Source organism: Ictalurus punctatus, chromosome 15, assembly GCF_001660625.3.
Source record: "Ictalurus punctatus breed USDA103 chromosome 15, Coco_2.0, whole genome shotgun sequence".
Classification (NCBI taxonomy): Eukaryota; Metazoa; Chordata; class Actinopteri; order Siluriformes; family Ictaluridae; genus Ictalurus; species Ictalurus punctatus.
The window spans coordinates 16,953,656-16,979,709 of record NC_030430.2 but is presented as its reverse complement, the minus strand read 5'-3'; the positions used below and the strand labels follow the sequence as shown (position 1 = coordinate 16,979,709).

The window sequence follows — 26,054 nt, the reverse complement described above, 5'->3', positions numbered from 1 at the left end:
CAGTGATCAAAGATTATGCTTAAGCCTTTTTTTCTGTAAGGCTTTTTAAAAAGGGGTCTGTCTGGTTGTTTCTCTTTAACTTAAAATATTAAATAAAGTTTTAATAAACCCAGAAGAGAAAGACATTTTGAGTCTATTAAGCCTATTTTTCTGAATGGCTTATCTGAGATCTAAAATACAACATAATTAAAAAATAACATTTCACTTTTTAAGATTGATAGAAAAACTTGACAATACATTAGAACATACAGTACATGTTTCTATTATTTATAGACATCAATCCATTTTCCATCCTATGTATCCTACACAGGGTCGCGGGGAACCTGGAGCCTATCCTAGAGAACTGGCGGCACAAGGCGGGGGGCACCCTGGATGGGGTGCCAATCCATCGCAAGGCAAATTCGTATGCACACTGACACACCAATTCACACACCCATTCACATACTACAGACAATTTGGAAATGTCAATCAACCTACAACACATGTCTATGGACTGGGACAGTAAACTGGAGCAAAGGGAGGAAACTGGTTAGCAAGCAGTTAACCACTAAGGTACCAAGCAAAATCCCCCCTCCCCCCACCCCCCGCCAAGCAACATTAAATAAAAATCTTTATTTTTTTTCTTACTTCACACTCAACATTACATTATATGGCCAAAGGTTTGTGGAGACACATAACCATTACACCCATATGTGTTTGTTCAAAATCCCATTCCAAAACCATGGACATTAATATGGAGTTGGTCTCTCCTTTGCTGCTGAAATCGGTTCCACTCTTCTAGGAAGGCTTTCCACTAGATTCTGGAATGTGGCTGTTGGGAATTGTGCCCTTTTATACAAGAGAATGACGTTGGGAGAGCAGGCCTGGTGTGCAGTCGACATTCCACTTAATCCCAAAAGTGTTCAGTGGGGTTGAGGTGAGGGCTCTGTGCAGGCCACTCAAGTTCTTCCACACTAACCTTGGCAAACCATGTCTATGCTTATGGACCTTGATATGTACACGGACGCATTGTTATGCTGGAACAGGTTTGAGCCCCTAAGTTCCAGTGAAGGGAAATTTTAATGATACAGCATACAAAGACATACTAGATAATTGTGTGCTAACAATTTGCGGCAACACTTTGGGAACGACCTACAAATGAGATGGTCAGGTGGTCACATACATTTGTCCATATAAATATACTTTGAGGTGCATTTTAAATATATGAATGATACTATATAAATATATATAAAACACAAAGGTTTTAATTATATTAACTGAAAGGCTAAGCATGTATGGTGGAGAACTGCATACCTTTGGGTAAAGCACTGGGAAGAAGCGATCCACGTTCACCTCCTCACACACAAGCTGGGAATAAGAAAACAAGGAAAGAAGCTGAATGATTTTTTTGCTCTTCTTGTTTGTTGTAATAATCAATCCATTGCTTTTGTCAGGACTGGTCAGATGAGGCTATCTATCAGTCATGATATTGAGGATGATAAATGACAATGGCAGAAAAGAACAACACTGAATCATACTCTCACCTTGGCCATCTGGACAACGTTGGGGAATTCAGTCAGACATGATATTGGGATCACATCGTGATATGTCTTCAATTTGCTCCTGGAAAATACCAAAAGAGATTCTGCAGTGTTTACCGGATTCAATTTTAATCTTACATTTTAACTGATGGATGTACAGACTCATCATTCGTTCAGTTTATTTGGTTTCAGATTGGATGCTGTACTGTAATTATATCACACTGGTGAGATGTCAGCAATGTCCTACAGTTGTCTCTTTCCACCCACACACTGGCCCAAATTGTCCATCTGGTGTCTAATTTGGAAACGATGGTGCTGTGAAGGTGCTGCCCATGTAATCTCAGGAGAGAAAGGTGTGACTGAATGGGATATTCTGATACATACTGTCTTCGGATATGACTAATGGTTCAGAGAATGGATACTGCCACGTCTAGAATAATCTTTAATCCAAATGAAAGTGCAAAGCAAAGCAGCTCAGGAGGAGAATATCTGTCAAAGACTAATCCCTCACTCAATAAGACATTAGGAAGGTTTAATATGAAAATGTATGGATGAGATATTAGGAGTGACGATGCATACCTTAACATCAGACGGAGGTGCTCCTGGTCCCCAATCACTTCGTATTTAACTGAGAAGACCAGGTGGCCCAGAGCGCTGTCCATTGTGTAGTAATTAAAATGCTCCTAATGAGAGGAAGGGAAGAAAGAGTGTGAGAACACATTTATCACACACACACACACACACACACACACACACACACACACACACACACACACACACACACACACACACACACACACACACACACACACACAATTGAATAAATGCACACAGACATGTGTTTGCTACAAGGTCACACTATGAGACTCATCCATTATGAGGATTTCATTAGCTAAACACATTATGTCAAATTAAGGGCAAAACTAATATGTCTTCTTTAGAGCTAAGCTCTAAAATGCGTACAGGGACACGCATAAACCTTCTTGGTGTGACACTAGTCATGCGTCTTACTTTGGTCAAATGGATTTTCCAAATCTCTAAGGGAAGGTTTTTTTGTTCAAATGCAAATGTTGTTGCACAAATGCAAAATACAAGCCTGACACTAAACAGTACAAAACAGTGTTCTTGTCTTTTATCTTTTTTTTTTTTTTTAAATATGGATTGAAAGTAGTACATTACAGTGGAGTACAGTCTTACCTTTCCCATGAAGTGTTTCCGGAAGATCCTGGCTGTAGTGTTGGTTTCCAGCTTGATGTGGGACGTAGGAGACAGCAATTGATCCAAGTCATTTCCATTGCTCAGCTCGTGATTGGTGCCTTCGATCCAGTAACCTCCAAACTGAGGCAGCAGGATCAGAGGAAAAGGGCTTTTCCTGCCTAACACCTAACCGAGAGAGCAATCACACCTGTGAAGCCGTGCAACAGATTTACAAAAAAAAAAAAAAAGGAAATGTGACTGAGACCTGTTCCTGGGTTATACCGTACCTCATGAACACTAGGGTATGGGATATAGTCCTCCTCAGTCTGTTAAAAAGACCCAAACAAACACATGCTGTTGTAGTTTACGATAATAACATTTGAACATTATAATATTCAGAATACACATATCAATATTCAAGTGTGAATTATTTCAGACAAAACTTCCACAGAACAGAAACTATAGCTCAGCACCAATACATTTCATCTGATTGCAACTCTATTAGTTGGTGTCTGAGAGAAGTTATTGCTGTAGGAACTCAATGCTTATCAGTCTGCCTGATAACTCGCCTTCCATCTGAACCAAACAATGGCTTGGAAACAATAGGGGCTGTGTGTGAGGTGAGTATGTGTGTGTGTGTGTGTGTGTGTGAAGGGCATACTTTAAGGGGTGGAGGAAGGGTACACCGCTGTTCATCCATTCTGTTGCTCTGAAACATAACAAAAAAAAAAAAAATACAGTACATCAACATCCTCTTTGCCACAATCTGTTCACGTCTCATTCATTATTAAAAAAAAAAATCTAACAGATTAGATAGAAATTGTAGCATATTATAAGCTGTAAAGGGTAATTAATATGAATTTGATGTCATATTAATGACAGTGATGATGAAGCATTAACAGTTGCGTGATGTAACTGATAACATTTAGTCTGTCACTGTCAACATAACACATGTATAAATACTGAACAACATACGGAAATATTCTTTTGTGTCATTCTACAGGACAAAGACCCAGTACGGTTTAAATTTTTTTTTTCAAAAAGTCTAAATATGGAAAGGTTAAGCTTTATTAAACTGTAATTAAGTACACGTAAATATATAGGTAAATGACTTGCATTGATGGATTTACAGAAAATAGTGATGTCATAACACCTATTTAAAGGCAATGATCGAGTGTTTATGAGCCACCTTTGTCAGTTATCAGGATTGTGTGAGATGCTTTATGAAGTCAATAGCCTTGTATAAATGAAAAGAAAAACCCTGATAATGTCACTTATGTAACACATACATAAAACCTTTTTTTTTTTTTTTTTTGCTTGTTTTTAAAGTTTGTGTGCATTCATTATTCTCTTTGTCCTCACTATAGGTATGATGTTTATGAATCCTTGGTCCCCCTCCAGTGTGCACTCATCAGCTTTAAGAATCAATTATCATAATTACAAGTCACAGACTTTTAACTCTTTCATATATTTTAATGCCTTTGAACTAAAGTGGTGTTAACTACGTTCAAGGCAGTGAATGATAACATGATCTGTTCATATAACCCCATGCATTCTTCTATAAATGTAATTCAATTCTTATGCATGTTATACGTTTTTACGGAGATTACGTTTATGTATAGACATACCCAAATGTTATAAAAAGCAACCAACAGCATGAACCACAAGTAGATATGAGAGTAAAAGTGTATTGCAAGAAGGAGAAGTGAATATGAGTAAGTGTAGAAAAGAGTGAAACAATGAAAGAAATTACACAATTACTACAGAATTGTCAGTGTTAGATATTAAGAAAAAATGATCATTGAAAGTATAGAAAATCTTTGACATGAACAATTTGACATGTCACTTTCATACATTGAGGACTTGCAGACGTGCGTACTGTATATCCAGGCCAAACCACCATTCTGTGTGTGTGTGTATTTGTATGGGCTCAGATGCTACTGATAGGTGTGTCTGTGTTTGAAAAGCACAAGGGCGATATTCAGATTACTGGATTGTTGGTTTATCTGCTGATACACTGCAAACAGGCATCTTTATCATTTTGTGATAACAGCTGTTTCTTGTTGGAGTGGAATGTCTATGATGTGCTTTCTTCTTTGCAGTCCCATTCTTAATTTTTTTTCACTAGAATGAATTCTAGGCATTACAGCTGTACTATCCATCAGCCCTGTTCGGATGGTATTACAGTCCCTCCAGGATTTTACGATCGCAGAAATTAACGCAAAATCAGGGAAACTCCTTGCTTGCAATTTTTCAGAATTACCGCAGATTTGGGCCAAGATGAGTCATGTGACATCAGCACAACGTGTATTCAGCCAAAGTTCTTGTCAGTTCATGTGCGTCGAACATAAGTACAGCTAAAAGGTCTAATTTACCAACAAACATCATTGCGAAAGTCCATGTAAAACAATTTTGTGCGATTGCGATTTAGCCAATTCAAACACAAAAAACTCAGCTGCAAAGTTGTACATTTTGAAAAAAAAAAAAATCAAGTATTTTTGGCCGTAATTCAGCGAAATCCTGTATGGACTGGTGTTAGTTTCCTAAGATGATGTCTACCATCATAATACTCACACATCTAAATTTAGGCAAAAGAATGATTTTCTTGCAGGTTTCCTCTCCCGCAAAACCAGACTATTGTGTCACACATGGTGATATATTCATATACTGGATGAAATTATTAACAAAACACTACAAAACACTACAATGATATTGTGGCATACTGTATGTGAATACAACTTCTAACAGCGGGATTGCAATCTTTTTTTGTGATTGACTTCATGTGTTTGATTGACTTCAAATGATATAACACTCTTCCAAAGCATACATTATTTTTGGACACTGGAAGTATAAACACTTTCTTCATGTAACAACTTCAAATATGACTAAATATGATGTCAATATTTCTGCTCTGATCCGAAACAATTGCTGGTATAATGAGAAAGATGTCGGTACATTTATCAGACCAATTCTTAGACCAGACTTCTATCCAGACAAAACTAAAATGATCAGACAATTATTTGACCAGATGTTTATCCAATTGGGACTAAAATTTTCGGACCGTTATTAGACCAGATGCCTACCCAGTTGGTAGTAAAATAATACGAGTGTTTTTAAAAGCCATATACTATATATTGTAGGTTGGAATTTTCTCAAAGGTGCATGGATTAAAAAATGAACGGAAATAAAATCACTGAGTACAGTTCCTGTAATAGATGCAAAACTACAACCATCCGAATGGGGCTATAAAATATCATGCAAAATAAAGTTATTGTTATGCAAATGTCTATCACCTATCTGTGAGTGATGAATAATGAAAATGAGTAACTGCTTTAATCACAAGTTAATTACTCAGCCGTGTTACACAAAGCTGTCTGCAATGATGAACGATTTGGTCCTCCTCTAAATTTACAGACAAACTTATTGACGAAGAATGAACAAGAAAATCTTGCACATTAGAAAGCATAGGACAACATAATGAAACAGGGTTTTCTCATTATCTACAAAGCTTTCCTTTACAAGAAGTGGAAAGTAAACAAGTCATGTCTAGGCAACCAGTTCTGAGAGCTGGTTCTGAGGTTAGTGGAAGACATCTAATATGAAGAACGTAAGAGCGAGATTTAGATAATAAAAGCAATACTTTACCTGTATTCTTTCAATCATTTCAAATAAATCAGTAGTCTGAAAAAGGGGGGAGAGGAAATGAGATGAGTGATGATAAAACTCACATGTGAGAGCTGAACCCTGAATTATGTTACACTGTCTAAGTAGAGCAAGAGTGAAGACAGTGAACACACTGCAGCTCTTTTAATCTGCTACCTGCACTGAACTCTGCTTCACCTGATTATGCCACTGTAGCTCTGCTGTGTTAAGGTGACCTTACTGGCCTTCATTTCTACAAATGACATCAAAAGATTATATTTTTTATTTAATGAAGCACTGAAGTGTCTTAGAACAGGAGGAGCTGGTGCTGAGGTTGTTGGAGTGCGATGTTAGTAGCAATAAGTCAGCATTAGTGGTCAGCAAGGCCCCTTGCTTATCTTTAGTGTTAAAACACTGATTCGATGTTAAATCACTTGTGTTATATAACCATAATCACATCATCATACTACAATGTTTCGTAAAGTTAAGGCATGTACACTACCGGTCAAAGATTTGGACACATTAAACTGAAAACACACTTCATTTGTTTATAAAGCAAATGTTTCTATGTGCTTTTCTGTCGAAGTCCCATCATTGCTTGATTACTCTAAAGTCTTGACCTGATCTGTGTCTGACCTTCATAAGGTTGGTTATTTCTGCTCTGCTGTTTTTGCATCTCCTTTTAAAATTTTATCATGCATTTCTAGCGTAAACTCCAAGCTTTGTTTCCCAGCCTTATTACTGCTTCTGTGTTTTATTGTCTTTAACCCATACTAGTGTTTTCTTTCTGTAATATGAATTATCCTAGGATTTATATCGTTATCCGAACACTTGTCTCAATCACTCCATTATTCCAATATGAGTTACTTTGCATCGTTAATAAGTTCTTCTATAAATTATCATTATAGAATAATTAAACAATAATAACAAAAAGAAAACTCTTCTATACACAAGCATGTTCAAGCTTATAAGAATACAAGCTGAAGTTTAGGGGCTACGTGGGTTTGAGTTCACTTCCTCATTCCACACTCTGAGGGGATCCGTTTATACTTTTTCATATTAGATTCACTGAATATCCTAGTGCATGACACTGCACAACCCTCATGTTTACGAACAGCAATGCGTAGACAGCTGACATGATACCCGTGTGTTTCCGGGAGGGGTGTGTCGTATGATTTCTACATGAATTTCTTCCCATTCGCCTGGGCAAACAGATTGTGTACCATGTCACATTGTTTGAGTACATTGTGCTAGTCCTCCTCCATATGCAAACAGACCCTACTGCCTTGAAAACAAACACCTGAGAAATTCAACCCAGCAAAATAACAATTTCACAACCTCGCTGGTAGAGAAAAGAAAGGAAATAGAGAGAGTGTGTGTGTGTGATGCGAAGCTGATGATCTATTTAGTGTATTGCTCTACGGAGGGTTCTCATACCTCTCAGCTATCAAACAACAAACTGAAACAGCAGACACTGAGGCTTTATCAAAGACTAATAGTAAAACTCTGCACCATATGCTGTTCCTGATCCTCAGCCCAGGTGATCCTCCTTCAGCAAACAGTGCCTGAGTCATGAACACTGGCGGCTTTAAAATAATACAAAGCAAATACAAAGCTAAGAACACAACAATAAAAAGTGCTCCCGGATACAACCATTACATGGTAACCATTACTTTATTGCTCTGGATAATTTTGCAGACTTTAAAATAGTGCAAAAATACTGTGAAATGTTACAGTTACTTCTCTCCATATACAGGAGAGATGCTATGGCACGAAATGCTTTTTTTTTAATCAACCTGACTAATCAGAAATTGATCTTTTGCCTGCAGTGCTCAGACTCTGATATAATTCAACACATTTTCTCAGAGCAACATCACTTCTTATTCTTATATTTTTGCTCTCTGACTGCTGTCAGGCTTCAAAGATTTACTTACAGTTCCAGGCCTTTTCCAGTGTCCCACTGTCACGCGGACTGGACTTTTTATAGCCATTCTGAAATGATGTCCAGTGTCTCTTACACACCCACACACACACAAAAAAAAATACTTTACATCCAGTCCAGACTTGTTCAGATCCAGAAATGTTTTTCCTGGGCCTCCAACGAGACCTCCTGTTTCTGTCCGATTGAGAAGAAAAGTACAAAGTGAGAACCAGCAGAGTGTCCCATCACAGCAGTGTGAGAAAGCCTCTGATAGAGAACGCTGCACTGCTCTGTGAGGTGTGTGTACCCTGTATGTGTGTTTGTGTGTATGAGCATGAGGTTAGGGCCAATATTTCTCTTTTCCTCTCTCCAGACTGGTGTGGGAATTGGCAAGGCAAGTCTTGCATTCCTTTCTCACAGAGCAGCTCTTTTTGTACTCTCTCTCTGAGGTGTAGAGGTGGAGCTGAGACTCGGGTTATACTTCAACAAGCCTACACGGAGCCCACCCAATGGAGCTCTAATGCTGTGTTCCACACCAACAGGTGCTGGGCATTTTCTTTATATCAGTTTTTGGAGCTGCATATGAGAAACCGGTGCATGATGAGATATTATCTTTACGGCTAATGAGCTCAGATTCTTACTTTGAGACTCTCGATCAAAACACTTTCTGTTCTGTTCAGGTCAAAATGACCCATTTTGAAGTCTTTCTAAAAGTGGAACATTACATGAATAAATCACTACTAAACCACTTTTCCACTATGAACCTTGCTTGAGATTATGTTTAGCTGATTTTGCCCTGAGGGCAAGAATGACAAAGTGAAAATGAGTGCTACATAGAGGGAAAAAAAAGAGTCCTCCAAGGGCTGTTTGCATCAGAACTGGTTGTATTGTCCATATAGTGTATAATGGTGATAAGGTAAAATGGTTATTTTAAAATAAATTTTTACATTTATATTGCTATCAATGCAGAATAAATGACACGGGAGCAAGAATTAATTAAGTTAAACCAAGAATTAATGTTCTTGGCAGAGAATCTTGACTTTCAGACAAAAGTTGTAGTTTGCCGACCAGGAATTTTATTACTAAAACAGCCTAAGGAAATGAAAAGCATTAAGGAAAAATAAAGGAATGACAAAAATGAAGACGATGATGAATTTTGAAAAGTGATGCCAGGCTTCTGGCAGATTTGAGAATATATTGGAATTCTCCAAAACTGTAAGACTATAACAACCACAATAAATGGTTGTTTGTAAAAAAACAAAAAAACATCGATGAGGGAAGCCATTTTACATTGGGGGTGCCAAAATTTCAAGCAGCATGCATGTGGTGTGTGCTATCTATATATTATTATTATTAATTTAGAAGGTGCAGTTAAAAGAATCCTGAAAGTGAAGGGTGCTGCAGCTTCCTCAGCACCCCCACTTCTTGGGTCCTTGCAAAAAAACCCAAAACCACAACAAGAACAACATAAAGTGCCTTTTTAAGGTGATCAACCACCAGGAGCTGTCAGAACAGCTTCAATGCTTCAAATGCTTCAAAGCTTCAATGGCATTGATTCTGCAAGTCTCTGGAACTGTACTGGAGTGCTGAACACCATTGTTCCAAAAGATGGTTTGATGATGGTAGTATAGAGCATGGTCTAACATACCGCTCCAAAATCTCCCATATTTGTTCAATTGGGTTGAGATGAAGGCCATAGGTGATCAATCAGTATAGTTTTGTATTGTTTTGCAGTGACTCTTTCCTAATAAGGGGACAAGAGAATTCAAAACCTGCCAGCACAATGCCTCCACAACATAGCCACTGGTTTTCCTTTAATTTGTCACCTGTCTATGTTTAGATAACTAGTGTTAGAAAGTAATGTTAGTTATGGAAACTGTACAATAGCTATGCCTACTCGTTATGCTGCTATGTTGACTACATAAGTACGTATCTATATAATTATATAGACATATATAATTGTAGGCATATGTAGGCAACACTTATACTGTATGTAGAGCTATGGCTAATATTTACATTGATGTAGTGTACAAATGCACATAAAAAACCCCAACAAATTCAAACAGTGTATGAATCAGTATGGAATACATATGAATGAAGAAAGCAGATGGACTCCTTCGGTGGTTACATTTGGCAGAAGTTAGCAAGAACTGCTAACATTGCTTACAGACATGTTAAATGAAGGATTCCACTGGTGATGTGGCTGAGACATTGCATAAAAAAAGATGAGCACTAAAAAAAATGGGCACTAATAAGGAGTTAGCACTGCAGCTCTTTCCCCTGATTACAGCTTTGCCTGCACCACCCAAGTTAATCCCTTTTTTTGCTTTTCAAATTCAAATGCAAATAAAATGCAGAGAGAAAAAACAACACTAACATGGAACAACGACAGAGCAGAACAGAACTCAGTGTCTGCTTATTGATTCTCCACAATGAGATGGTGCTCCACCTGCAGCTGAACATGTCTTTTTAATAAGACCATAATAAACATAATGTTGATGTCTATCGTGGGCCATCTAGTTCCGTGGAAACAAGGAACTGCAATCATCTCATAAAAGGATTTAGGATGAGAGTATGCTGTGTTGTAGATATGCTCAGAAAGTACACACAGACACACATTATTGCACTATACAAACAGTGATGACTGGGTGCAGCTCAATATCAGGCTCATCACTGGTACACGATAGCCATCTAATCCACTCTTAATTGATAACACAGAGCCATTTTTTCTGTACACACAGTCATTTGTGGTGTATACAGCCCATTCCTTACTTCATTGACTATCATGGGTAGTGCATAAAATAAAAACCCTGCAATATGTAAATCAATAAGTGTGTGCAATTTAAACTGTTTGTAGTATAAAAGATCTATGCCCCCCCCCCCCCCCCAAAAAAAAAAAAAAAAAACCTTGCTTAAGTTTTGCATCAAGTAAGCCCCTGCATCAAGCTATGCATATTTCTAACTTTAATAACTTATTTTAAACTAGCATGACTTAGACATGATATGGTTTCCATCATATGGAGTATACAGTACTAATCCCACCATGTACCATGGAGAAGTCTCATTACCTCACTTTCTTATTGAGGGAGTTCCTCAGGGATTAGTATTTTGTCCACTCTTATTTTTCCTATATACTAAATCACAGGGCTAAGTGTTCTGATCTCATGACTCCTACCACTACTACACTCATGACATGCAATATTATTTCTCTTTTCTTCCATCCAACCCCAAATCTCGAATTTAGGTGTGGGTATAGCTCATGGGATCAACTGGTGCAATCACATAAACTGGTAGATCCTGCATATTTTTGTTGGTCACATCACTAGAATACAGAATAATACAGAAACCATTTAAATTCTCACACAATATTTCCACAGGACCTCTCCCCTAATAATTCCTAGTGGTTATTAGTAGAAATGGTAGGCCTAGTTATTTAAAAAATCATAGTGCATTGGCATGGATTGTAAATTTCATGCATGTGGTTTAGTATATATAGTATAAGATGCAAATATCAGTAAATATTATAAACATGTATCACCACTATAATACAGTGTAATACAGTGATCATAATATTTAATTTCATAGTGTTACTAGCTAGAAAACATGACCATGCCATGCCACAAATATGCTAATTTGTGTTTTAAATAGCTGCCAATATAAAAGTCACATTGATCAACATGACAGCATGATGGATGTGGTGTAAAATGAGCTTAAGATGAGTTCCAAATTGAAATGCTAACAAAATGTAAATAATACTATACTAATAACCTGGCAGGTTTGTTTATTATAAAATATTCCATAAGTCTAAATGATATATACAGAGCTACATTACAAATAACAAATAGGAAAAAGAGAGAACTCCATCTGTTTCTGAGTCCATTCCAAATGGGGGTGAGACCCCAAGTTTCAGAACCTATGGTCTAGAGAGAGAGAAGCCCATGGTTTCATGGTATGATGAAATTACCTTGTGACTGAGGAGTCTGGGTACTGTCTCAAAGACACAGCAAACCTCCTCGGCTGTGATATAGCTGTCTTAAAGATGCATTGGTAAGCCTTCTGGATCATGTGCAAAGTGGTAGAATACATCACAGGTCCTGCTAACCCTAACCCTAACTCAAAGTGTCATACTAATTGCTATGTTACTCCATTTGTCTCGTAGCTCCTGAAATCTTTCCTGCAAATCATTGTCTATTGTTTTGACATCTATCTAAACCTGAATCCACAGCCTTAATTAAACTCTATATTGTTAATAATAAGTCCTACTGTGTCAGAGGTTATACAATTGCTGCTGTCCTTATAGTGCATTCACCCTAGTTCATCAGTGTGTAGTCAGATTACATCAGTACAAATCAGCATACAGGATAACCATGAATGCCATTTGAGATAATAAAGCCGACTGTTTGTATTTAACTAGATAAAGCTAATCCACCGAGACGTGCTCTGATAAATGGCATTACTTAATGCCAGGAGAATGATGTAATTCTCAGGCTCGTAACTTGAATAAAGTTATATTCATTGGTGGCTTGTCCCTAGTGGCAGCCAATATTAATCTTCATAAAGTCCTCATTCACAACTCCATACATTTTTTAATTCTGTTGAAATACTAATGGCCTCTTTTCAGTGACCAACTATCTAAAAAATGGTAGCTATTTGACAGATCCGCTGTTCTGTTCCGCTGATTTGGTCACCTTTCTACAGATGTTTTGCAATCATGAGGCAGCATGCTTACTGCCCCACTTAACTCCATAGAGTTATTATTGCACCTTGCGGGCAAAAATGGGAAAAGAGGCCCATTGGGGGCAGAAATCATATTGCCCCATGCTCAGAAGAGGAGCAGAGGGTAGGACACAGTTGCTAAATTGGGTTAGTTTAAAAGTATGGTCCCCAAGATCCAAGATCTTGGATCCATATAGTCAATAATTGGAATGAACTAATTCATATATATATATATATATATATATATATATATATATATATATATATATATATATATATATATATATATAAACTCAGTATGATGTATTGCAAAGATTGGTTGAGGAAAAGAGGGATTATGGAGTGGATAATATCTGTACAACAGAAATGCATATGTGCACAATGGTGCAAAGGCTGAGAAAGAAAAAGGCAAATGTGTCTCTATATTCCTATTGCCTACATTTTTGGGCTAGTTTCATGACTTTTGTGTTGTTTCACTAGATGGCAGCCTGTACCATAAGTCAAGTATGATAGCCTCTCAAATTAATGTCATTATTGTTGTCCAAACCAAAATCGATGGTCACAAGCCGCTGAGAGTTCTGGTGCTAGAACAAGTGACACTGGTCGAAGAGGAAACTTACAAAAACTTTACTTTTAAGATTAAGATTGTCCAATTTACAAGTCCATGGAGATTATTCTGCAATTATTCCCCAATTAGTCCTCCAATATTCTCAGATTAGTCACCAATTATTCTCTTTTGTGCATGCATGTTATATGTCATAAATCCAATATTATCATTATCAGAAAGCAATACAGATTTCACATTCCTCGGGCTTTTAATGTTTTGCATCCCCCTCTGCTTTGTGCCAGATTTTAAGATCTGGACTTGTTGCTGTCTTTGAAGCTTGGGAGCCAATTGCTAGCAGTCTGTCATAACTTCAAAAACTGCTGAGCTGCTAAATACAGGTGCTCCAGGGTTGGATATCTGAGTGTAAAACAGAAAATCAATTTAGTCAATTTAAAAACACTTTTCCAGTGGAAATATATTCATGATGCCATGGGACATATCTGCAATATCAGATCGCTTCATTTACAGTACATGATTCACCGTGAAAGGTTGTTCTGAAGTGGGCATTTTGGCTGCTTGAACTTTGAAGGAATATGATGCTAAATTCTTCTTAAAAATAAAACAAATCACATAATGCTTCACTCAAATAGTATAATGACTACCAAAAACCAAAAAATCTTTTCTCTGTAAATTTTTCAATCATAAAAGTCAACAATAGTTCAGCAGAGTAAACAAGTGCTCTTCAATGTAAGAGAGCGAGAGAATGAAGAAGGCTTTTTTTTTGTATAATTAGACAGTCTGGGAATAAAGAATTGCATGCAGGGAATCATTAATTAAGGGTGGACCTGATTTCAGAATCAAGATTTCAGTCCCCTTTCTGACTTTAAGTCTTTCTCTCTTTCTCACACACTCCCTCCTCCATGACCTTCCATGGCTCAGCATTAATTAAATCAGTGATACCACAGCACTGTCCTTTGGACCTCCTGTATCCTAATCATGGCTAAAGTGTCTGGTGGAGTGAAGGCCTGAGAGCTCAGGCTGAAAACTGTGAGTCAAACTCCATCTCACCTCCAGCCACAGACAGGCCCATGGGCACCGGGTCCTGGTCTGAGCTCTCTCGCCACTAATTAACATGTTTACAGCCTATGCTCTCTTCTTGTTTATTGATATTAGACATTATTATTCTCCATGCACTCCTGTTAGCAAACTGGCCCTGACCGTGCCAGTCTAACAATTCATGTTATCTTTCCAGAGCAGGTGGGGATGAATAAGTGAGAAATTCCCTTCGAGTGAAGAACAACGGGGGCTCACAGATAGGCATCACAGCCATGCGGTGTGTACTGACCGCAGAGAAAGGAAAGCAGAAAGCAAATAGGACTGTTAAATTCTCTTTTGCGAGAGCTTAATAGCAGCTGTCCATACATGACTTACTCTTAACTGACTGATTAAAATTATAATCAGAGGCATGGCTGGTTCAGTTCTGCAGAGGGATATAATGTTGAATGCAGAACAAAGTACAATAAATAAAAAATACTTCACTGAGTAGTTGAATAGAGAAATGCATTGTCTATATTTTAAAGAATGAGTGATTTATACAGTAGCTCCCTGACATTATCTATATTCTCTCTTGTTAATTCTCAGGCTCCATTCCCTTAGTGTAGGAGTCACATGTATCAGATTACACGTAGATATTTCAGTCTCTGCACTTCAGCCATAATGCAGGACGCCGTATCCTCTTCCATATAGTCTCGCAGAGCAGAATTCCAACTGTTGTTAGAGAGTCTGGTTGTTTTTGTCACTCAACGCAGTCGAGGCTATTTGACTGGCATTGCAAATGACCAGCCACACCCTTTATTTTTCCCTGCCAGGACATCAGACATACGGGCAACATCCTGGAAACAGCATGGTTTGCCACAGCCTCACATCTAAAGAGTCTGAGGCTAGGATTCAGTGAGCTAGTGGTGGTTGAGGAGATCCCCCCCACAATGTAAAGCACTTTGAGTGTCTAGAAAAGTGCTGTATAAATGTAACTACGTACATTCTGATCACTTGCATTGGAAACATTTGGAAATATAAAGACACCTGAATACAAGGAACGGATAATGACGTTCGAGTCAGTATTAGATAACTGCCTGCATATTTTGTTTTGTTTTGGGGTTGCATAGGCTACATTACACAAATTCCTGGTCATGGATATAGTAGGTACTGGGAACACTGGGAATGAGGCAAGTATACACCCAGGATGGGACAGCAGTTTGTTGCAAGGCACCATGCAAACATACACATTGACTTACACCTAGGGCCAATTTGGAATAGCCAATCCACCTACTGTCATGGTTTTGGGATGTGGGGGAGGTACCTCACATAGACGGTAATCTGAGTTCAGGATCGAACCCTGGAGCTGTGAAGCAGCGCTGCCCTCTATGAAACTGTGCCTAAACACGGCCAGTAAATAAAACTGTATGAAATGTTTAAACCCACAGCACTTCTGTGAGCAGATGATATAAAAAATAAACAGTTGTGTGCACACCCATAAAGTTTGCACACCCATAGGACAAAATGACTAAGAGAGAGAATATAAACGTATACCAACAGGACAATTAAGCCCTGATTTCCTAAAGGTCTGTCTGTGTAAGCCTGCGCAAACCTGAGAACATCCGTCTTTTCTGTTTTACATGTTTGCCTTAATGTATATGCAATTTGGGGTGTGTCTACCTAAAAGGGCAAAATGAAACAGGACTCAGTACAGATTAAGTTAGCACCTGAAAATACAGTTGAAGTCAAAATTGCACCATTCATAATTCATTATCAATATTATGCCTCAGAACAGAGGTGTCAAGGATAGCCTCATATTAGGATTTCGCAGCATACTTGCACATCCGATACGAACAGCACTTAAATACAGCTTGTGAAAAAGGTTTCATTGGCACATACCTTCTAAACAAAACAGACACTTGGTTATTCTGAATAATGGTGTATTATTAACAATTTTCAATAGACCTCACCGCCTGTAATTGCTTTTTATATTGGATATGCGTATGCTGACATTCAGTTTCCATTTCATCTCCCTGGATCTCTCTTTGAGATCTGAACTTGCCATGACTACGAAGAATAACTAGCCTAAGGAAATGGGAAAAAAAAAAAAAAATCAATTCATCCCATTGCCATGCAGATTATTTGGGATCTTAGTAATTCCTACCTAAGGGCAAAAGTGTGTTCGGTTTCACAGATGTTCTTTCTTACATTACCAAAAGTAACTAAATTGTGAATGTTAAGCTACAAATCAGTTTCGTATCCCCCTTTACACTCCAATTTTAATTTGACAGTTTATTTGTGGAGAAGATAGAGCTTTATTTTCCTTTTTTCACCCACAAACCATGCACAAACTTTTGCACTCCAATGTATGCAGATGATAGCACAAGCTTTTGAGTTTTTGTTTTGTTCTAACATGTGCAAGGGTGAAAAACCATTTTGGCTTCTTTATCACCCTCTTATTTAAACACATACAATGCACTGTATACAGTAAAATAATTAGTGGATCTCTTGCAGGGCAATGCGTTAGTGAGCAGGAAATGTGTTTTATGACACAGGCGGAACTCTAGAGCTCTGAGCAAACTGCCAAGCCATTGGTGTGAAATAAATAAGCTTTATAATGTGCATTATTTCAACAATTACACCTTTGTCTCAAGGAACAAATAGTGTGACTGAGGAACAGAATAAAATCAGGACAGGTGTTTAAAAAAAAATAAAAAGAAATCATACAGCGCTGGATTAACTCACTCTCATGTCAGTAATTTGTATCAGTTGTTAGTACCATGCTTGCAAACTTGATACAATTCATGCCATGACAAAGGTTGTGCTCAAAAGCTGAGCCATCTGTAGGAAGACTTTTGGTAATGTTGCAGGCAATAGATTAAAGTTCAATGGGAAAAGGCAAAGCTAAAGGCATCAGGGAGGATTTAAGGCTTAGTGTTAAAGGCAGCGATGTGTGTGTGTGTGTGTGTGTGTGTGTGTGTGTGTGTGTGTGTGTGTGTGTGTGTGTGTGTACTTGAGTACCTTTAGGAATGCAGGGGCAGTGTAGGGCAGCGGAGCCTGGAGCAGTGTGGCGTCTAGAGTGCTAGAGATACGTGCCTCTCCTCCATCCTGTTTCCTGCAAACAGAGAGCGACAGATGCATTGCTGTTCAGTGCTGCATCACATCTCACGCACAAACACACACACAGTGTATACATAAACACAAAGACTGTGAGGTCACAGCAGGGGAAGCTTTATCAATGTGGCAGCCTGGGGGATGACATTTGTGTTACTCCATGCAGCTGTGTTGGAAGCACCTCCCAGCAGTCTTTGCACTTTCGTTAGCAGATTCCAGGATCTGTATGAGTTCTTCACATGGGGAAGATGAGCAAGAGGTATCTGCTGCAGGGGAGAGATGAGTAATTCAATTCGGTTCTTCTCTCTTCTGACTCTTTTCTTTTTTTCATTTTTTTTTTTTTTTTTTTTTTTTTTTTTTTTTTTTTTACATCTAGTCATAATTAGATTTTCCATTGTTCTGAGACTGAGACAAAACAGGTTGCATTACAATGCTGCCTAAATATGATTCGGTGGCCATGTGAGTGAGCTGCTGAAGCATGACCTTCAATTTCCCATCAGAAGACAACTGTGGTATGATCCTCAGGCTGAAAGATATCCCTCTAATTCAGCAGGAACCTAAAGAACTCTGGACGTCCACTTCAAGGGATAAAGTCTTTTCAACATCAAGAAGCACAAATGAGGTTACTGCAAAAATACTGCTTGAGGTAATATAAATTGAATACAAATGCATACCATTAATCTCATTAGAGACCTGGAATTAAATGCAGAACTTCTGACTCCAACTTAAATATATAAATATGTTTCCAAACTTTATGTAGTATAGAAAGGAACAAATGAACACTGCAGGCTGGTACACATTTCCAGAGCCAGTACTGAATAAAACAGACTGAAAAGAGCAACATTCTACCTCAGATCTTCAGAGAGCCCTTGAACTATGATGATGCAGCACTTTCCCTCTGAGTGCATGTAAGTGTATATGTCTATTTAGACATGAAATGTTCAAGCTGATTTACTAACAGGGTGTGAAGAGGATAATTTTTTTTTACATGAGTAAAATAGCATGTCTTGTCAGTGATTTGTTTGAGTGTGTTTGCCTTAATGAAGATGTTATATTTTTGAAAGTGACTTCATGACCTCAGTCTGAAATTATTCTGTGTGTATATAATAAGACAACATGAAGGGCTGGTGTTACATTTGTGTAAATCTGTTTCTTTCATTTTAATGACTGAATTAAACTATTATGTCTCAAAATATCAAATATATAATAAGAATATTCCTTGAAATGATGACTTAATCTTTATATTTAGTATTCACTGAACATTCACGCCTCCAAACCAACAGCATTTAAACAGGGCCTGTTTCATTTACATATGTTTTGATCAGGTCTACTTTCTTTCATTTTGCATTCATATAATATTTTATATAGCAGCTTTTTAGTCATCTGAGCCTTTAAGTAGCACTATACTCAATGTGCAATTATGCATATGTATGATATGTAAGTTTCAGTTTTACTCTTCTGCAAGTCTTTGAAATAAAATTTTCATTTAAATATTGTTTTTTCCCCCAAACTGTGAAATTATTCGCACAGCATTTTTTGATAAATCACCTACAAATGCAGGCAAAATTGATCAGACTGCACAAGCAAATTAGTGCTTTATTTTTTATTTTATACATTTATTTGGGATCTTATTATATCATATAGATTATATCATGATGTAATCTGCACCTGAATTCACTTGAGGAGAATCCCAAACACAATGAACTGTCTATCCAAATGGACTCCAGAAAAAAGCGTATGAAAATGCGGTCATTTTATTGCGTGTATGTATATATTTTTAGTTGGAACACTTTATCTTCTTTCCACAGCCATCTGGCACTTGTTTTTGGCTAGTTGCTTGAAATATAGTATTGCAGCACTTGTCAGTGTCACTGTTGACTCATCAAACAGCTCTATGATTGGATTTGATTCCCATTTTTAACCTGAAACAACCTTAAAATTATTTAAAATCTCAAATAAACCAGTTTAAAACCCTATCATTTTTTCCACTTTCACATATTAAAGTTATCTGATCCTCTTTGCTGTGCTCTGCAGCACTGAAATCCAGCTTGGAAACAAACTTTAAGGAAGCTATCTCTGGGGATCAGGTCTTGACTAGGAGGTTGCACCTCCTTCACCAGTTACATTAGACCTTCCCTGCCTGGCAAATCCATTCATCATGGAGCAGACAGGCATTTTCGAGTGAAATACGGTTATTCTCCGATATGCCTCCTTTGGGTTATATCCTCCTGAACCTTCTTTATCATAAACAGCAGTAGAAATGCCAAGTATAGAATAGAATTATAGTATAGAATAGAATAGAATAGAATAGAATGGAATGCAATGCAGGTTTCATTAACTTTCAAGTTCCCTTATAATGCACATAAAGGGGTTTCTGTTAAATAATACTGTCTTTCTGCTTTCATAGCCTTCATAGCACCTTCAAAGCACTTCATGTAAAACAATATAAAATCTGTAAGGCACACTGAGCTAAAACAGACAGACAGAAAGAGGCATGACCTTGAGTGAACTTCAGGCAGGAGCCAAAACAAACTCTTCAGATTGCCTCCATCCTTCATAATGCTGTGAGTCTGAATCGTAGACCAGAGCCTGCCAAATGGATCATCATTTACTGATCATCTCTATGACTAATGATGAAAGAAATGAATTATGGTTGAAGTACAGTACCATGATGTTAACTCCAAAATTAACGCTCAAAGGATACAGTGCCCTCGACTAATATTGGCACCCTTGGTAAATATGAGCAAGGAAGGCTGTGAAAAATTGTCTTTATTGTTTAACTTTTTGAACTTTTGTTAAAAAAAAATCACAAAAATACTCTGCGCTCATGGATATCAAACACAACACAGGTTTATAAAAAAAGTACCTTTGTTAAATATAGGTGTGCACCAATTATTGGCACCCCTATGAATTCATATGAGAAAAATATGTTTGAAGTATATTCCCATTGATATTTAATTTTTTTTAGTACACTTGGGTGACTAGGAACAGGAAATTGTTCTCAACCATGACTTCCTGTTTCATAGGGGTATAAATATGAGGTAACACATAGGCCAAATTCCCTTAGTTGTTCGTCACATTGGGTAAGTCCAAGGAATATAGTTATGATGTGCAGCAAAGGGTTGTTGAGCTTCACAAAATGGGAAGTGGCTATAAGAAAACAGCACAAGCATTGAAAATGTCCGTTTCCACCATTAGGACAATAATTAAGAAGCTCCAATCAACTGGAAATGTTATGAATCAACCTGGAATTGGACGTGTGTCTATATTGTCTCAGCGCGCTATGAAGAGGATGGTTCGAGTGGTCAAAAAATCTCCAAGGATCACAGCTGGAGCACTGCAATATTTAGTTGCGTCTTGGGGTCAGAAAGTCTCCAAAACTACAATCCAAAGTCACCTATATCACGACAAGTTGTTTGGAAGGGTTTCAATTAAAAAGCCTCTACTGTCATCCAAAAACAAACTCAAGCATCTTCAGTTTGCTAGGATACATGGCATCATGGACTCTATCAAATATCAACAGATATTAAATGAAAACCTGACTGCCTCTGCCAGAAAGCTTAAAATGGGCCGTGCTTGGATCTTCCAGCACGACAATCATCCAAAACATACATCAAAATCAACACAAAAATGGTTTACTGACCAAAAAATCAAGGTCCTGCCATGGTCATCCCAGTCCACTGAAACCCATAGAAAACCTGTGTGGTGAACTGAAGAGGAGAGTCCAACAGAGTGGACCTTGAAATTTGAAGGATTTGAAGAGATTCTGTATGGAGGAATAGTCTCAAATCCCTTTGCCATGTATTCTCCAACCTCATCAGGCATATTAGGAGAAGACTCAGAGCTGTTATCTTGGCAAAGGGAGGTAGCACAAAGTTTTGACTAAAAGGGTGCCAATAATTGTAGCACACCTATGTTTCACAAAGTTTACTTTTTTTTGATAAACCTGTCTTTTGTTTGCAATTGTTTGATATCCATGAGCCCAGAGTATTTTTGTGAATTTTTTAAACAAAAGATCAAAAGGTTAAACAATAAGGACAATTTTTCACAGCCTTCTTTGCTCATATTTAACAAGGGTGCCAATATTAGTGGAGGGCACTCTAAATACAAAATGTATGACTCATGAATCAGTGTTGTAGCTGATGCATTAGTGTAGTAGAAGAGGGTTATTAATTTCTCCTTGTTCATCCTGATCTGACATAGTAGAAATTCCCATTAGACTCCCAATAGCCGCTTTTCCACTGCTACTTTTCTACAGCCTGTAACACCCTACTGTGGGAAGGGATAAGGTGTCTTTGTAGCACACAGTCCACTGAAAAAGTAATTACTGGAGAACGGCTTCAGCTGCTCCACTCTCTGTGGGATACAATTCTTTACTCTATTCTTTATTCTTTACTGATCTTCGTAATGTGACTTCAGGCTTTCACTATTAGCACTATTATAAATTGATTATGACACGATATGATATGCTGAATTAAAACAAAGCATGAAAACCAAGGTTTTGAAGAATATGTAAAATTTTAATTATATACTGTACACGTCACATTAAATAATCTTGTATTTTACTGTAGTGTATTTATTAAACTGTGATTTTTACCAGTGATTTTTCCATCTTTTGAACTATAGGTGAGATTTTAATAATTTAAATTTGAATTTAATTCCAAATTACAGGATTATTATATGGTTATAGTTTTGAGATTTAAAAAAAAAATCTGAGCCCTAAATATACAAAATCTTAATAACAAAAAAAAATAATTCGGAAACACAGAATGTATGCAAATTTGACCAAAGGTAAAGCATCCAGGATTCCCATGGAAATTGGCTATTTAAAGTGGTAGCCAATCACAGCTGTCTGCCGTGCTTCTGTCCATGAAGTAAAGATTAGAGTTATGTGGAGTCAAAATGGAATATAGGAATCAGGAATAATTAGGTAAATGTATTTAATGTTCTTACTGTATGTTCTATACCTTATATTCTGTAACGGTTAAATTCATATTAAACGTCTAACGTTGCCTGTTGTCTAGCAAATTTTTAGACTGAACCTGTTATTTCAAATGTATGTTTTTTAAGGCAAAAATTATTAAATATCTAAATCCCTAGGAAGTTCAAAACAAACAAACAAACAAAAACTTTCGTAAAATGTTGGTAAAAGGTCATATTCAAAACTTTTGTCAGCTTCCACACTCCATAGACAATGAGCTGCACTGAGGAAAAGCACATTGCATTCATTAAACACACACTTCACAGCTATTATCAACATCATCAGTGTTCAACAGCGTATATAATACACAGCCAATGAGATGGAAACGTGAGGGGATCAGCCCTCCCGATTTGTTATGCTGCCGTAATTGAAGGCGTGCATATATTAGGAGTGCTCAAGGCAGTAAACAGGTGTTACTAAATGACAAATTCTCTTGTGATGAACATGTTAGCATCCTCTGCCAATAAAATTAGACATGCTCTTGTATGATTAATGCACTTTTGTAAGCTGGCATTAATATCAGATGAAGGATTTTCTTTAAAAAATACCTTTATTCGTAATTATATAACATATATATGACAATTTTTGATGTACAATTAATAAAAACATACAGAATAGCCAATAATAAATAATAATGGTGCACAAGCCCTCAACTGAAGCATAATTAGGTAACTATCTATTTGCAACTTTTATTGATTTATTTTTTTAATTAAATGAGCCAATACAGATTTTTCAGCAGGCAAGCCGTTAATCAGAGCCCTGCTAATCAGAAACCACTAATCTATACCAATTAATTAGGATTTGACTAAATAATCCTGATCTTTCCTCTCTCCTGGGAGTCCAATAGTCCAAACACCTAAGTGGCACATGTACGTGACTCAGTCCTCTTCCTTAAGTGCAATGGACATTAATAGAACAACAGCCTGCTTTGTTTTTATCAAGTGGTTTGACTGACCAAATGTACAATAATATTAATAGAACACGGAGGAGTTGATTCTGGAGAAGTTCATTCAGCTGTCGAAAGCTGGAATATTCTGTATATTGTAATTATAGTGTAATTAACACACAGAGACTACATGCTGAACAGTAATAACACTGTTACAGATTAAATATAGTTCATGTAAAAGAGTATAAAAACTGAAACGATGTGATTTGACTGGATCTCTAAGGGGTTTCCTCTTCACGTATGCACACAAATTAAAGAAATATATTTTGGACCTGCAATTTTGAGTTGCATGAGCATCATGCATTATGGAGTTTCTCAATAAGACTGAGATAGATAATAATAATGAATCTTTATTGGTCACGTATACATTACAGCACAGTGAAATTCTTTTCTTCGCATGCCAGGAAGTTGGGGTCAGAGCATAGGGTCAGCTATGATACAGTGCCCCTTGAGCAGAGAGGGTTAAGGGACTTGCTCAAGGGCCCAACAGTGGCAGCTCCGGGGCTTGAGCCCCCAAACTTCTGATCTGTAACCCAGCGCCTTAACCACCACTGCCCAAATAATGATGACTGAAGTAGCACAACGTATTGACTAAAAGAGTGTCAATAATTGTTGCACACCTATATTTAACAAAGATTAATGAGAGATGACCGAGAGACGGTTTTAAATTGACAGCAACCTGTTGAACCGAATGCATCTTTTTTTAATCTATAATATTTCAGTTAAACGGGTTCTGACAGCATATTAATGAACTGTTTACCTTGCTTAGAGAGTGCAAGACTCGCTACAACACTCTCCAGATCCAAATAAATAATTGCTCTTGTTCAGTCTTCCTCCTTCTCTCATTTTCCTCTCAGCAGACAAGCTCAGCTTTCTGGAAGAGACTTCAACTGAGAGCAAATGAGATATTAAAAGCTCTCCAGAGCAGAATGAAAATGAGACAGACAGAGTGACTCACATTTTGTATGCAATGCACCCATCGCTACTGATCTTTTTTTCCCCCCAACCAAATGTGTCTGGAAGTGAATGTGATGCAGATAGAAATTCTGGAGTTAGGGGTAGATGGTTGACAGCTGCACCTTGTGGTGGCTGAAAGTCCTAAAATAACACTTCTGAGACAGAAGTCTGACAGAAACTCTGATATAGCACGTCATTATCCGAGTACTTAATTACAGCTAATGGGGCGTGAACAGAACCTTGTTATTGCTCACCGATCTGTCTGTCCCACTGGAAACGAGTAATACTGCTGCTATGGAAAATCTGCCAGCCTCCTTCTATGTAGGGATGTGTGGTGTGTGTGTGTGTGTGTGTGTGTGTGTGTGTGTGTGTGTGAGAGAGAGAAAGAGAGAGAGAGAGAGAGAGAGAGAGAGAGAGAGAGAGAGAGAGAGAGAGAGAGAGAGAGAGAAAGCAGTGTCAGTGGGGACTACATAAAAAAATCCCACTGAATTGAATTGAACTGTGCAAGGTCACTGAGCGCAACACAGGGTTAGGAGTGGAAGGGCTATCTGGTTACACATCATGCTCCAAACAGGCACCAGACTCATGCGTATGATCTCAGCCTGTGCTGCATAAAACCCTGCAACAGCTGTCATCAACAAAAAAAATGAACCTCAGTAACTAGCTTTGCAACAATCTGCTCCGAGCCTGTGTCTTTTTTCTCTGTTTGCGCCGTTACCCCAAAACTGAAAATTACAACCTCACCCAAACAATATAATAGCAGCAATACGAGCATCATCTCAGAGCGCCAGATGTTGACGCTCAAACATAAAAGCAAACGGGGTGAAGAAGTTACTCACCGTGTGGCAGCAGTAACAGGGCTTGTGTGTTTCCCCAACCAAGGCAGTGCAATCTCTGGTGCTGCTTTCAACTCTGCCACACACCTGCTAGCAGCTCAGTGCTCATCCTCCTCTCACTACGCCCCCTCTCCTCTCTTCTTTCCTCCACTCCACAGCTAGCTCCTCCTCCTGCCTCCCTCCCTCTTTTTCCTCTCTCCCTTTCTCTCTCTCCCCTAGAATGCCGCTGAGAGTCTGAGCGCTGCGCGTCCAAACTGTTTGATGCAGCCGTACTTTGCATTTAATTATGCTCTGCCATAATTAAACGCATCTCCCTATCAGTGACTGTTGCTTAGGTAACTGGAATCAGTAATGAAAATTAAACTCGCTCCTAAACATGTCTTTCTCTTAATATACATGAGTCTCTGTCAGTCTTTCAGATACCCACATGCCTACATCTGTTTATATCTACTACATCCATCTGTTTTCTCCTCTAAGGTTTAACCTGTCCTATTAGGATGAACAGAAAACCATGGAAACAGTGCTGTTTACTAGATTACCTCACAAATATAGTGCATAAAATTTTTTTGTTCAAGTCAACACCAACTGTGTTATCTCTTAGAAACAAACATTCTCATATTTATATGTAGCGTAAGTTAGAGC

At 37.8% G+C, this 26,054-nt stretch overlaps 1 protein-coding gene across 9 annotated transcripts in view; it reads right to left on the bottom strand.

Annotated features, from left to right (window-relative positions):
- The window catches only part of rap1gapa (RAP1 GTPase activating protein a), a 90,872-nt gene that overhangs the window by 22,680 nt on the left and 42,138 nt on the right, over positions 1 to 26,054 (bottom strand). For all 9 annotated transcript variants that reach the window (XM_017487492.3, XM_017487493.3, XM_017487497.3 and 6 more), the window contains exons 3-10: positions 17,600 to 17,693; positions 6,363 to 6,398; positions 3,379 to 3,426; positions 3,005 to 3,043; positions 2,718 to 2,903; positions 2,100 to 2,203; positions 1,524 to 1,602; positions 1,294 to 1,347 (exon numbers count right to left, since the gene is read on the bottom strand). In XM_017487492.3, coding sequence (XP_017342981.1) covers positions 1,294 to 1,347; positions 1,524 to 1,602; positions 2,100 to 2,203; positions 2,718 to 2,903; positions 3,005 to 3,043; positions 3,379 to 3,426; positions 6,363 to 6,398; positions 17,600 to 17,693 — 640 coding nt within the window. The remainder of the gene's footprint in view (positions 1 to 1,293; positions 1,348 to 1,523; positions 1,603 to 2,099; positions 2,204 to 2,717; positions 2,904 to 3,004; positions 3,044 to 3,378; positions 3,427 to 6,362; positions 6,399 to 17,599; positions 17,694 to 26,054) is intronic.